Raw genomic sequence first — 14,756 nt, forward strand, 5'->3', positions numbered from 1 at the left:
AAATCACACTTAGTTTACTGTCAGGACCAGTGCCTTCTTAAAGTGCCCAGCAGAGGGGCACAGTCAGTAACTGTTGACCATGAATGGACACAATATCAAAGATATTTAGGAGTCTTAGGTTCTTTTCACTATTAAACTGAGATGTTGAGTTCATTCTATCTATTTTGCTTTTTCATCACTCATCATGATTTTTTGTTTTAACAAGAATAATAGAGAACCTAGGTCGTGATTTATTACATAATATACATATACATATATGTAATATATATACATATATACATGATGCAAATCAAAACCAAGTTCTGTATAAATACTGATGCTTAAAGACAGATCTATTGCTAACCTATAACTGCTTTCTTAAAAATTTATCTATATTTACGTTAAATCCTGTCCCACACACACATACATACCATTCTTGTAGTAATTTTATTTTTGTATAGTAAGTTTATCTTTGTCAAAAATTGTTCACTAATGTCTTTTTTGTAATCACAAGCCTATAGGTTTCGAGGATCTGATCTTATTTCTCTTTGACAGGGTAATAAACCAACTCACAGAATTCAAGCAGCTTACCCAAGTTCTTTGTCTAGTTAGTAATAGACTTGAAACTCCTATTATTCTGATTGAAAAACTGATGAACTTTTCACTAGTGGGAAGGCAGTATTAAGAGCACTGAAACTCAGATTAAACTTTTAACTATCTTTGTATGTGGTTAGAGAGCTAGAAATATCTGGGTAAAATAAAAATTGAGGGCATTATTTCTGACATTCTTTAACCCAGATTTTCAGTTTCCACAGATTCAGAGTTGCCTGTAAGCCAAAACTGTTTCAAAATCAAACTATGATAAAAATATTATAATAATGTTGATGCAACTAAACTACTATGCATGTTTACAATATTTGCTCTCCCTCAGTTCCGTGTATGGTCACAGAAAATAGCTAGATTAGCACACTGAAAATTTAGCAGTGTAATATTTTCCTTTGAAATAATAAGACAGTATTATAATTTAGAATAAGAGGAGTGGTAATTTTGCTTAAATAAACTGAGTTGATTAGAAACTCTAAATGCTAATGACTAAAGTCTTATAATTTGATATTAATGGATATCATGAAAGCTTCGTGATAGTACATACTGCATTTTAAACTTAGGTTTTTATATCTAATCTTTTTACATGTTTTCCATTATAGTCTAGTGAGATGCCCAAATTAACAGAGCAATTAGCAGGACCACTTCGTCAAATGCAGGTAAGATTTTTTTCAAACTACATATTTTATGAATGGTGTGTTGTAAAATAAACATTTTTGACAGTCTTATAGTATTTATCATTACACACAGACAGCTTCCTTCGAGACTAAATATGGCACTTGATGTTAATATCATTTAATGCTATTGATAATATCATTTGTGATTTTTATTTTAATAATTAAACATTCTTTCCCACCAATGTAATAAATTGTATAGAGTTGCTATGAATGCAGATTTAGTGCTACATAATGTAAACAGGCTATACCAACAATTCAGTGCCTGCATCGTTTTGCTTGGTATTAAGAAGGGCATCTTGATGAACTAGGATTTAGTTAGCTTAATTTTTTGTGCATTTTTCCGTCCTGGTTTACAACAGATTTTAAAATCTGATTTCTTTATACTAAGAAATTATTTATCTGTAGGTCCTCAAAGCCACAGCAGCTTATAGTAATAAATTTGGATCTGTTATTATTTTCTTAGGATGCATTGATTTTATCTACCTTTTCAACATTAGACAGGAAAGACAGGGGAAAAAGAACTATAAGACATTGCAAGAGAGGAATAAAAAGTGAATCATAAAAAAAGGCCACTTCAGTGGAACATTTAGCATCCCTTAATATTACTAAGAAATTTAAACTTCAGAACCAGAAAAGTCTTTTTAGACCTAGGAGTTTTTGACCTTTTAGATTACGAAGGAGAAAAGAATGAGTGTAAATTGCTCACTGTGGGGAAAAGAAAATATTAAGATTTACATTTTTTAAAGTATTGTTAGCAAAAAAGCATCATTTTGCCATAGGATTTGTGTTTCTCTAAATCTGTTTTTTTGTCGTTGTTTTTGTTTTGTTTTATTAATGAAACAGATTAATTAAATGATACTCTTGAATAATTTTAATGAAGAGTTCTGTTTTTCATAGAAAAGGTATACTGGGTGAAAATCGTGCCTTTGATATATTTTTCTTGGTTAATTACGTCAATGTCATGGGAAAACTTTGCTGTTTGATCTCTCAGCAATGGAGTAGGCGCTGTGGCTACTTAGATGCAGAATATCCAAATTGCAGGCATATCACTTAGGAAGACAAGGGACCTTGTGGAATACTGGCTTTGAAAACTTAAAGGAAAAGTGATGAGAGATCATAAGAAGTTTTAAGTATATCTTTTATCTTCAAAGGAATGTGCTAAAAGAATTGCAAAAGTTTCAGCAGAAGCCAAATTGGAAATCGATGAGGAAACTTATCTAAGCTCATTCAAACCTCACTTAATGGATGTAGTATATACCTGGGCAACTGGAGCTACATTTGCCCATATCTGCAAAATGACAGATGTCTTTGAAGGTATTGTTACATTTTGTATACATACATTTCTTTCTGATATAAGAAATATACTTAGGATGTCATTATTTTTACTAGATAAGAATATATTATTTTTAACTTCTGGTAAAAAAAAAAATGGAATCTTCTGCCTGTGAAGATCAAAAATATTCTCCACATATTCTTTGTATTATTTAATAAGCACAGTCTTCTCATTATAAATTCCTTAAGAAACTATTTTAACAGTTTATAATCATGTGCCAAGGTCTCTGCAACGTCAGATAAACACATGATCCTAGTAAGTCATATTTGTGTGGATATTTTTACTTTTTGGTTTTATTCTCATGGTAATAATTTAATGGCTTGCTATATAATTCCACTAAAGAATAGCAGAGCTGAAGGCAAGCCTCATGGCTCAGTGGTTAAGGGCACACGCTCTGCTACTGGTGGCGGGTTCGGACCCCAGGCGCGCACCGACGCACCGCTTCTCCAGCCATGCTGAGGCCGCGTCCCACATACAGCAACTAGAAGGATGGGCAACTATGACATACAACTATCTACTGGGGCTTTGGGAAAAAAAAAAAACAAGGAGGAGGCTTGGCAATAGATGTTAGCTCAGAGCCGGTATTCCTCAGCAAAAAGGAGGAGGATTAGCATGGATGTTAGCTCAGGGCTGATCTTCCTCACAAAAAAAAAAAAAAAAGCAGAGCTGAAAATGCTGTCCATCGTTTCATTTCTAGTAACAAGCTTGGCTTCGCTCAGACTGTTACATCAGCATGAATCAGATTAATGAGCAGATTTTTAAGAGACTGAAGAATAACTATTACTCAATTGAAGAGAAGTTTTAAATGAAAAAATAAAGGCAAAGGGAATATATAAGGAATAATTATAAGTGAATTATAAGAAGCAAAAAAATAAGCACAGTTTTTAAAGAAAACCATACTTGGAAATGCTGTATTCATTGCAAAAAGATTGGCTTATGTAGATACTTAATAGTAGTGAATTGTATTTACTAAATTAAATATTTACATTGAACTTTCTTAAAAATGAAAATAAATGAGCTTTAACTTCATAAAGATTATTAACAGTATTTAAAATACTATTACTATTGCTTATAGTTCTATTTTGAGAAAAATTTTAACACACCCAATATTAGATGCTTTTTAACTGATTATTTCAGACTAATAGACTACTGAGTTTATGAATCAATGATTTTTATGATGCATGGGTTAAACATCTCTGCAACAGAAGATTAAAATTTTCAATTATGAGCCTTTACTTCACTACATTTATGATTTTTACATGTTACAGTTTATAGTATATATTTTTTTATTATGATGTGCTGTTTTAGTCCTTTCCCTAAAGTTTATTTCTAAGCCTCCATTAAATGATGATTTAGTAATATGGTCGCAATCCTGTGGAAAATATATTCTGCTATTAGGAAAGTCATTATTTATTAAGTAACTACTATGTGCCAGGCATTGTGCTAATAAGCACTTTATATAATTTATATCTAATCACCACAATAGCAACTCAGCATAGATACTGTTGTTTCCACTTTGCACAAGGAGACTGAATTTTAAAAAGGTAAATAATTTGGCCAGGGTCATGGAGGTGTAGTACATGATGGCACTGTGATTTGAACCTTGGCCTCTGTGACTGCAAGTCACATGGTAATTGATAACTTCATCTTAGCACCATAATACCTTATCCTTGAATTTTGGATCACCCAGAGACTTCATAAATCCTACCCTAGATTATAGCATCTCTATCCACTGAAAATTCGTGCTTGTCAGAATAGTACAAAGGTCTGTAATAGTTCATGATGGGTAGCTACAGTTGAGGCTGTGAGAAGAGGGAAGCATGACATTCCTCACTGGTGCACATTGCTTAATACACAGGTAGATATATGATGGCTTGTGTTTCAGAGGTGCAAAGGCAATCAAATACACCAACACCACTCTTCAGTCTGACATCTTTTTGAAATGTAAGAATGAAACTAATGACTGCTCTATGCCTAAATAATTCCAATTGTTGGAATTGTTAATGTAATAATGTAATAGCTCATATTTATATAATAACCTGCTTCTCTGAGAAGTTAAAGACAATGACATAAAACAATGGTGGTGCAGTGTGGAGAGTAGTTTTTGTTTTGTTTATTTGTTTTAAGAAAAATCAAGAAGCAATAGACCTGAAATAGGGAGCCCTATAAAATTGTCTTTGTGGATTATTTTTCTGTTCTTTGTACTTAAATGGAAAAGTTATCGGAGTATAGAAGATAAATCTTAAACTGCTAAAATTGAAGATTTTCGCCACCTATGAGTTGACCTTTTCCACAGCATACCAGCATTCCAGAAATCTATTCTGCCCCTTTTCAATTCCTTGGGGCTATTTCTACATCACAGTTTGCTTGAGAATTCTAAGTTTGAAACTGTGAGGAATTCACTTTATAACTTGAAATTGAATCTAACAGCACAATTCTCATGTTTTTCTGGTCTGGGTGCCAGTATATCAGCTACAGTTTTTCTAAAATTGGAATAGACTATATATTGGCTCGTAAAAATAAAACTTGTAATTAAACAGCAAAAAGTAACTGGGAACCTTGATTTACTTAGGATAGTATTTCCTTTTTCCAGCATACTGTGTCCCTCTCTCCACCCCGCCTTTTTTTAATCATGTTGTTACATAGTTCTTCCATTTCAGAATAGCTATTCTCTCCTCGTCTTATTATTGTACATGCTTTATATAATTGGAAAAATACTATAATCAAATCTCTAGCCCATAGCTCTAGCGTCTTTATTTTTACAGGCAGAAAGTGACTACATTGGAACCGTTTAATGTGCTGTGCTCAAACCATATTTGTTTCTAATTAGATTCTCAATTTTCTTTTTATATGAAAATAAATAATGTCTGATCATTTCATGTCATGAGCCTCAGAAGTAGTTTTAAAGATTTTTCAAACATTAGCTGGAGCTAGTTAACACTGTAATGATTGACGCCGTGTGTTTGGGGGATGTCTGATACAAGAGAATTTATACTGTGATTCAGTTGAGGAATGTTGAAGACTTCATATAAATAATTATTTCCTCTTTTATCACCCTGAAAAAAAATGATAGAATGTAGTTGTTTCTGATTTCCATCAAACTCAATTTGAATAGCAATTTTTAAAAATATTCATATGGGCTAAAGCCTAGGATTTCAGTCTACTAATCCATGCAGTAGATCCATTGTAACCTAGACAAGGCCGTTACTGTTTATTGCTGTCTATACAAAAACAACATTGTACTCTTCAGTATGCATGAAGGACTTGCTTTCCACTGAGCACATGTGATCAGGAAAGCTCCTATGACGAACTATCACTTAAAACTGTTTCCTGTACTTCTGCTTGCCATAGGTTTTTAAAGCAAATACTGTGTACTACATTTCCACACTCTGCCCTCACCACATGTTCTTCTCAAATGCCTTTCAACTGGCATAGTTTTATCCTTCTCTAGGACAGGGTACATCAGTGTCATAAGGGATTTCCAGTGGATTTATTTTTAAAAATACTTTTGCCAGTAATAACAAAGTAACATTTTATTAATACGTATCATTTCTGTGTTTAAATTTTGGCACAATTTTAGTACTAAATGACTTAGGAATTAGGACATGATACTTATTTGATGCATAATTACTGAGGCCCTAGTGAGGATCAGGTACTGTGTGAGCAGCAGAGTCTGCCCTCCAGAAAAGGTTCAGCCTAAGCTGAGATCTAGTGGTAAATAATAGCAGGAAAATATATTTGTGATCTTAACCTTAGGGCAAACTCATTAAAACCACCCTAGATGGGAGTATTAAATTAGATTCAGGGCATGAACTGTGGGGAACCACTTTTGGGAATGCTGGAAAGCTGGAGGTAGAAATACTGTTCAGAGGAATGTGTTGCTTCCATCCTCAATGAGAATTACGTGGTTTTGTTCAAGAACCAGATGACCCTGATGTTTGCAAAATTGCCCTTAAAGCATGTGCACCCAAATGTCCATCAGTGGGTGAATAATTAAATTGTGGTATATCCATACAATGGAACAGTATTCAGCTATAAAAAGGAATGAATTGCTGATTTATGCTAAAATAGGGATGAACTTTGAACACCTTAAGGTTCTAAATGAAAGAAAGCAGATACAAAGGCCACTTATTGTATGATTCCATTTAAATGAAATGTCCGGAATAGGCAAATCCATAGAGATAGAAAGTAAGAGACAGGGGCCGCCTGGTGGTTTAGTGGTCAAGTGTGCGGGCTCCGCTGCAGCGGCTCTGGGTTCGCAGGTTCAAACCCTGGGCACGCACAGACACACCACTTGTCAAGCCATGCTGTGGCGGCGTCCCATATAAAGTAGAGGAAGATGGGCACGTATGTTAGCTCAGGGCTAATCTACCTCCCAAAAAAAAAAAAAGAAAGAAAGAGACAGACAGAAAGTGATTTCCATGGGCCAGGGGATGATGACATGGAACTAGGAGTGATGCTTAATGGGTATGAATTTCTCTTTGGGTGATAAAAATATTCTAAAATTAGATAGTGATTATGATTGTACAACCCCAAATATACTAAAAATCACTGAATTGTACATGTAATTAAAAGGGTGAATTTTATGCTGTGTGAATTATATCTCAATATGAGTTCTTCCAGAACGGTGATGCAAACCTGAGTATAGAAAAGGGCAGTGACATTGAATTGTACACTTTAAAAATGGTTAAACTGGTGACCTTTAAATTGTGTGTATTTTGCCACAATTTAAAAAAAAAAAAAAGGCAGTGACTAGTAAGAATTCAGTTTCGCTTTTTACTACTTACTACTACTTTGGCAAGACCAGAAAAAAAGATTTGTAACAAACCATTAGGTTAGTGTTTTTATTTCTGTTTCTGGTCAGCTTCAGATAGCCTGGGGATGGGTCATGGCTTTGTAGCTTTTTGTCTAGCACTTAATCTAGCTGGTCCTAATTGATGAGGCAGAATGATTTCCAAAGCTGGGAATAAGGAGTACCCTTGGACTACAAAGAACTGTAGTAGGTAGGAAATACACTAGATAAGTCACTACTTCACAGTAGTTTTCATTAATCCCTGTGGGGAATAACCTTTATGCTGCAGGCAGCTGTTGACAGTGTTTGTGCACACAGACAGTGATTTGTTGACAAAACTCTGTGGCCATCAGCCCCAGCCATTATATACGCAACCCTGTACCTCCTGGCCTCGTTTTCTTAGTTGTTCTCATGTCATCTGAAACTGTCAGAACTAAAATTTCTGGAATTCGAGTTTGAGTATTTACAAAGTGTGACATGGCATTGCTCATTGGATCAGATGTTCATTCACTTGCTTTAGTTTATACCTTATCTTAGCCATTTACTTCATGTGGTTTGGCCTCTCTGATAACTTTTGCAGATTCTGCTTATTAACATGAGTTACTCAATTTGTAGAAATACCAAAACAATATCAAGTTATCTGTGTTTCCTGGTACATATTTGAAATCAGTCAAAATAAAGTTTGTTGAGAGAGAGTACCTGGCCCTCCGATGCCCTGCATAGCAGAATGCTTTGAAAAGAATTTTATTTCAATCCTAAATGATTTGTGAGAATCTGCTCTGTTCCTTTAAGTGCTATATATTTACAGTTTTAGCCACCACCTAATTTAATTCTCCTCGAATAGAAACATTTGCAAAATAAACATGTAATATCTGGTTGCAGAGGTAATACGATGTTAATTACCTTCTCCGTCCCAACCTCCACCCTCTCTCTAGACACCCAAAAGTTACTGCAACTGATTTCCTCTTTCATTGCAAGGCAGTATTGGAGCCCAGCATTCCTAGCAGCTGAAAACAGAACTAACAAATAGAGCCAATATTTATTGAGCTCTTATTGTATTATTTACACTTGTTAAGGACGTTATATACATTATTTCATTCGTTTCTCACAATAACCCCATTAGTGTAGGAATTATTATTATATCTCTACTTTATAAATGAGTAAAGTGAAATTTTTCTTAGGTTAATGGAAAAGATTTGGAAGGAAAGTAATGAGTTCACTTTTTGGAAATGTTGAGTTTGAGGTGCCTGTAATATGTCAAGGGTGATCAACTTTTTGTTAGCGGTAGCATCTAGCTAGAATTAGTAGCATTGTTTTGTTTCTGGAACATTTGTTTTTCTAATTATGGCCTATTTATAAAAAACAAGTGAGTTTTTTTTAAGTCATTTAAGTAAAGTGTTACAGCAAAATCTGAGAGATACACTAATGATTGAAGTTTGTAAAATTATACTTTTAAAGATATAACTGAGGGTCAATTATCCTAATATAAAAATATCACACCTGGACCATCCAGAGCCTTATGGTTTGAGTCAGGACTGAAACAGACTCACCAGAGCTTCCTCTTGGCATTTGAATTAACAGTATCTAGTTTTTGAGCAGTTAGAGGAGCCCCATTCCTCCTGGGATGCAGGGGTATAGGCTCCCCAGCTGTCTCCAGGACTGCCGCCCTCTCATCATGTTGCTTGTGCCCAGCATCAGGGCACCCGGTGGAACAGGAGTAGAAGCTGAAATCTTGTCCCACCCGGGGGAAGAGGTAAAAGTGCTGTCCATTTGTCAAGCCGTGAGTTTACCAGTGGAGCTAGGGGATGCTGCTGTCTGATCCTATAATGGCTAGTGGCCATCCTGGCTGCCTCCTGTTCCCAGGGAATAGGCTAACCCTCTTCTTACCCATATCTGTAAAGCTGGGTTTCTTTGCTTCATAGTTTTGCTTTCAGCCCCATCCTTTTCCATATTGTAACCTCAGGGTGTTTTGTGCATTTTTGTCCTCCTGTCTCACCCGGGTGCCTGTCATTCAGATGCCATTAAGACCTGCTTTAATTTTTTTCTCACTTAGGCCATTAACTGAACTTTCTCCTTCCCTGGTCATGTCTGTTCATTCTACAGTTAATTTCTTCAGCCAAGCTCACAGCAAAAAATAAAAACTAATATTTTCAGCTTTTACAGGGTTCCAACTTGTAAAGGTCCAAGAATCTTCTTCCATGAACTCTTAGCCTCACAGTTGAAAAGGAAGCTGTTGTTCTTAAGTGTAGCTAGTTATCTTTGCCGTTTCTGACAGGGGTTTCAGGAGACTTGGTTTCTAATCCTAGATCTAAACTGTTAATCCGAACTTGAAAGACACTAACCACCTCTTTGGTTTCTCATTTGTAAAATGGTAGAAGAACGTTGGGAGCAGCTAATGACATAGTCCCTCCTACTTGGAAACAATATTTTCTGTGAAATCAGTTTTCTCTGTTAAAGGTTACTAGTAAAAGAAACAGCGAGTCTGTTTATTTTTCATCTGTTCTGTTAATTTTGAGGTAGTTTCGTAGGGTCAGAATGAGTTGCCTCAGTAATAAAAAGTAAACTCTAGGGAGATATCACGTAGCTACTTCCTCATTCTCTTGGAGGCCTGTGTGGAGAGGACACAGCCACGCTGCTTAGAGAGAACCTTCCTTCTGAGCTCCTCAGATAGTTCCCCTTTTCTAGGAAGCACTTGAGATTCTTGTCTAACAATTCACTATAAAGTAATCCTATACTTTCACAGCAGAGTTCTGCTGGAGAAAAATTAAATTGTATGGTTTGGTGTCACCAAAAGCCATAGTCTGTATGTAACCTTAGAATCACATTAAACATTCCTAGTAATAAGAGGAGAAGAAGGAGAAGGAGAAATAGGAGTAATAGTAGGAGTAGGAGAAGAAAATTACAAAGCACCAGCTATGTGCCAGGCACCTTGAACATATTACCTCATTTAGTCTTTCCCACAGCTTGCTAGTACAGTTCCTTACATACTAGATGGCACAGCTGAGCCCTCGTCTCTCCACCTCCAGAGACTGTGTTTTCCATGCAGGACTTCTCTCTGGGCTTCCTCTGCTACTTCTCTTAGAGGCAATTCCAGATCTTCACTGCTCTCCTCAAGCATCTACCTCAACTCTGCCCAAGCTTTCTAGGTGATCACTTCTGCTTCAGAGGAAAGGGAGAAGCCATTAGGCCTGTCTTCTTACTTAGAAACTCATGTGCATATATTCTTTCCCTTATTCTTTCCTCTTCAGAGGAAGACCCCTTCCCCCATTGCTCTGAATCCCAGAGCCTTCCTCCACACTTTTCTGTACCCTCCTCAATTTGAATCACATCCTTTCTGCTGCCATTTTAGCATATAAATATGCTTATATTTCTCATCCACACCTTCTCCAGCTACCAACATAACATAGTGGTTAAGAGCAAGAGCACAAATCCTAGGCTTAAATTTTACCCACTCACTGGATTAATGATCCTGGGCAAGTTACTTAACTGTGCCTCAGTTTATTTGGCTATAAAATGGGGAGATAATAGCTTCTGCCTCATATTGTGAGGATAAGATGGTACATGTAGAGCCTTTAGCACAGTGCCTGGCACATAGCCTTCAGTAAATGTTTAGCTCCTGCATTCATTTTTTAGTAACAGTTCTTGTCATCATCACCCTCAAACCCTCATTCCTTTTATAGACAGGCTTGGAAAGAGTAGTTGAGAATAGACCATCTTCGGTTCCCTACCTCCCATTTCCTTCTTGATCCACGGTAATCTGGTGCCCTATTTCACTGAAATTACCGCAAGTCACCGATAATTATCTGCCAAATTCAGAAAACAAACCCTTTATCTGACTGGATCCTACCTGCCAACTTTTACTACTTCCTACTTCTTAAAACCTGTTAATGTAAATTCTTTGGCATTACCTGGCAATGAAGATTTCTAGAGAAGTGAAGAACTTAGAGTAAGGCCTAAGAAACTTATAAAATATTTGTGATTAAAAAAAATTATTTTAAATGTATAAACTGAATTTAATTATAAATTGAAATTTAAAAAAGTAATATATTTTAGAAAATTTAGAAACTGTAAAATATTTCTGTTAAAGTCACTATAATATAATGTTAAATGCTTGGGCTTTAGAATCTTACTGTCTGGATTCAAATCATGTACTCCTGGCTCTGACCTTGGTCAAGTTATGTATGTAACTTCTCTGAGCTTCTTCCTTTTTGTAAAATAGGGATAATAACAGTAGTTGTCTTATGGAATTATAAGGATCAAACAAGAGAAAATTTATATAAAATATAGATTACAGACCTGCCACAAACTAAGTGCTCCGAATATGTTGGACATCACTGTTTTTCCTCAAAATGAATTCAGCACATTGCACCTTTCCTTGATGCCTAAATGTCATTATAAATATCAATTACTTTACTCTCCTATAATACAGGAAAGCCCTCAGGGTTATTCTAAGATGTGTGTGTATGGGAGGTGAGGTATCATTCTTGACCCTAGTGTTTGATGGTTGGATTTTATGGAATTTGTATCTCTATTCTGGCTGCCATTTTTGCTGTTGACTCTCATCTAATAAACTGTGCTAGGAGCCACATAACTTTGATAGAATTCTGTTTGGGAAATAGGCTGTAATTGAGTGCTACAAGTTTTCTCCAAGAACTCCATGGACCTTCTAATGGGAGGAGAGAAGGAAGGACAAAAAAGTTATGGACTGAATATTTTGGCTAAAAGGCTCTATTACGACCTCACATTCCTCTAGAGCTGTGCCGTTGTCAGAGAATTTGTGCATCTCTTATCTCAAGTGAGACAAACCAAGAGTTAAAAAGAGCAAGCCTTCTGTTAAAATTGTTGATAGTTATCTTACAGATGAGAAAGGGAAATGAGAGTGGAGTAAGGGCCTAGATCGCAGACCTAATTTCTTAGCAACAGAATTTGGACTAGAACCCAGGTCTCCAACCAAGGAGGCACTAACTCCTGGTGCCTCAGCTCACTCCTTTGAACCAAGTCTAAAGTAGGTGAACATCCTATATGTAGGCGATGGTATCGTCCTTTTAAAAGGGTTATCCCCGTTTGCCTTTTAAGGTGACCTATGTGCTGGTGGTGGTCTTCTTTATGACAAATCTCATTCCATAAACCTCCCACTAACTGAAATAGCATCTCTGTTCTTATAGCTCTGGCCCATAGGCAGGTTCGGAAACCAGGCATGTTGTCCTTACTGGTCCAGTCCCTTGTGTGATATTTTCTCGGGCTCTTGGGATTATCCTACAGGGAGAGAAGGTGCTCTGCATGTGCATGGGTTCTTCTTCCTGGATTGTGCTGACTCTGGTAGGCAAATGGCTTGCAATTTTGCCTTTGTCTAGGCTCAAATTCCATTCTGCTTTCTGAGTTAAATCTCCACTCTTTCTTCCCCTTGGGCACATTGGAACATAATGTTGGAGGGCAGTACTGCACAATGAGTGTATTAGAAGAACTTGATAAATCTTAATTCTGGTGTTACAAGGAGTTAATAAGGACCTATTTAAAGTGTGAATTGACAGCTCGCATATGAGAGAGAACTGATATTCCTAATGTATTTCAGACATTAAAAATGAAGTCTCGGGGCCAGCCTAGTGGTGTAGTGGTTGGGTTCACACGTTCAGCTTCGGTGGCCCGGGGTTCACTGGTTCGGATCCTGGGTGCAGACCTACTCACCACTCATCAAGTTATGCTGAGGCAGCGTCCCACGTAGAAGAGCTGCAACTCTACAACTATGATACGCAACTAGGTACTGGCGCTTTGAGGAGAAAAAAGAAAAAAGAGGAAAATTGGCAACAGATGTTAGCACAGGGCCAGTCTTCCTCCAACAACAAAAAAAGTAGTCTCAAGAGTTTTAAACTTAGGCAGGTAGCACTTAGAAAAAGGATGCCAGGCCCCTCCTTGTGTAAATCTGACAGAAACGAAACTATGTTTATAGCTTCACCTTTTATACAGACACTTGTCTCAGAGTCAAATCCAATGAGACAAGGCTTATCTCCTCTTTTGTGTTTCCTTGAGGACACACTATGTGAAGACAGCACTGATGAAAGAGTGTTTTTGTGAGTTTGTTTTTTTGGTAAGAAAGATTGGCCATAAGCTAACATCCGTTGCCAGTCTTCCTCTTTTTGCTGAGCAAGATTAGCCCTGAGCTAATATCTGTGCCCATCTTCCTCTATTTTGTATGTGGGACGCTGCCACAGCATGGCTTGATGAGCGGTGTGTAGGTCTGCACCTGGGATCCGAACCTGCGAACCCCAGACTGCCAAAGCGGAGCATGTGAACTTAACCAGTACACCACCGGGCTGGCCCGAAAGAGTCTATTTAAAGTCAAGAGGAATGAATGATTGCACCTTTAAAATGATACATCTGATCCTGTTACTCCCCTGCTTAAAAATCTCATGGGGCCAGCCCACTGGCATAGTCATTAAGTTCACGTGCTCTGCCTCAGCAGCCCAGGATTCGCAGGTTCGGATCCCAGGCACAGACCTGTGCACCGCTTATCAAGCCATGCTGTGGCAGCATCCCATATAAAGTAGAGGAAGATGGGCACGGATGTTAGCCCAGGGCCAGTCTTCCTCAGCAAAAAGAGGAGGATTGGCAACAGACGTTAGCTCAGGGCTAATCTTCCTCACCAAAAAAAAAAAAAAAACAATCTCCTGTTGCATTCTCTTCACAGGATGGTATCCAGATACCTCAGTAGGCCACACTCAGGGTCCCTGAATAGCTGCAGTTTGTCAGGCTTTTCTGCATTGCCTCACTGATCTTGTCTCTGCCCGACAGACAACCTCATTCTTACAGACCCAAGTTATATGTCATCTTTGCCAGCCTTCACCCAAAATTGCTCTCTCCTCTGCTCTCAGGGCATTTTATTTACTTACCTCTGTAAGAGCAAGTGTGAACACATAACTTTGTAATTCTACCATTAGTGAAGGATGAGAATTAAATTTTTTGTCGTTATAGCCTTCCTAGTGCCTACCAGTCAACCAGTTACCTTTGCTAGCTGATTTACTGCATGAGAAGTCCTTCCAAGTACTGTTAATCATCCCATGTTCTCCTGCCTTCCTCTTAACAAAAGTTCCGCTATTCCTGATTATTTCCATTTTAGAAGTGATTTGTTTCCTTTTCCATCCAGGGAGCATAATTCGTTGTATGAGGCGCCTGGAAGAACTACTGCGACAGATGTGTCAAGCAGCAAAAGCCATTGGAAACACTGAGCTGGAGAATAAATTTGCAGAAGGTCGGTATCCAGTACATAAGCTTTTTCTAGTAATTTAGGCAAATCTTGTGAGACTTGAGCTCTTGACCACAACCCAGGAGAACATTTTTAGATGCTCTTCACTGGATTGCTGTGGAGGGCCATCTA

General features: G+C 37.3%; 1 protein-coding gene across 1 annotated transcript in view; it reads left to right on the plus strand.

Annotated features, from left to right (window-relative positions):
* The window catches only part of MTREX (Mtr4 exosome RNA helicase), a 101,784-nt gene that overhangs the window by 85,455 nt on the left and 1,573 nt on the right, over positions 1-14,756 (plus strand). Inside the window, exons 24-26 of the mRNA XM_004422817.3 lie at positions 1,185-1,241; positions 2,411-2,573; positions 14,526-14,630. Coding sequence (XP_004422874.1) covers positions 1,185-1,241; positions 2,411-2,573; positions 14,526-14,630 — 325 coding nt within the window. The remainder of the gene's footprint in view (positions 1-1,184; positions 1,242-2,410; positions 2,574-14,525; positions 14,631-14,756) is intronic.

The sequence above is a fragment of the Ceratotherium simum genome, chromosome 18 (assembly GCF_057802395.1).
Source record: "Ceratotherium simum simum isolate JZ-2026a chromosome 18, ASM5780239v1, whole genome shotgun sequence".
NCBI lineage: Eukaryota > Metazoa > Chordata > Mammalia > Perissodactyla > Rhinocerotidae > Ceratotherium > Ceratotherium simum.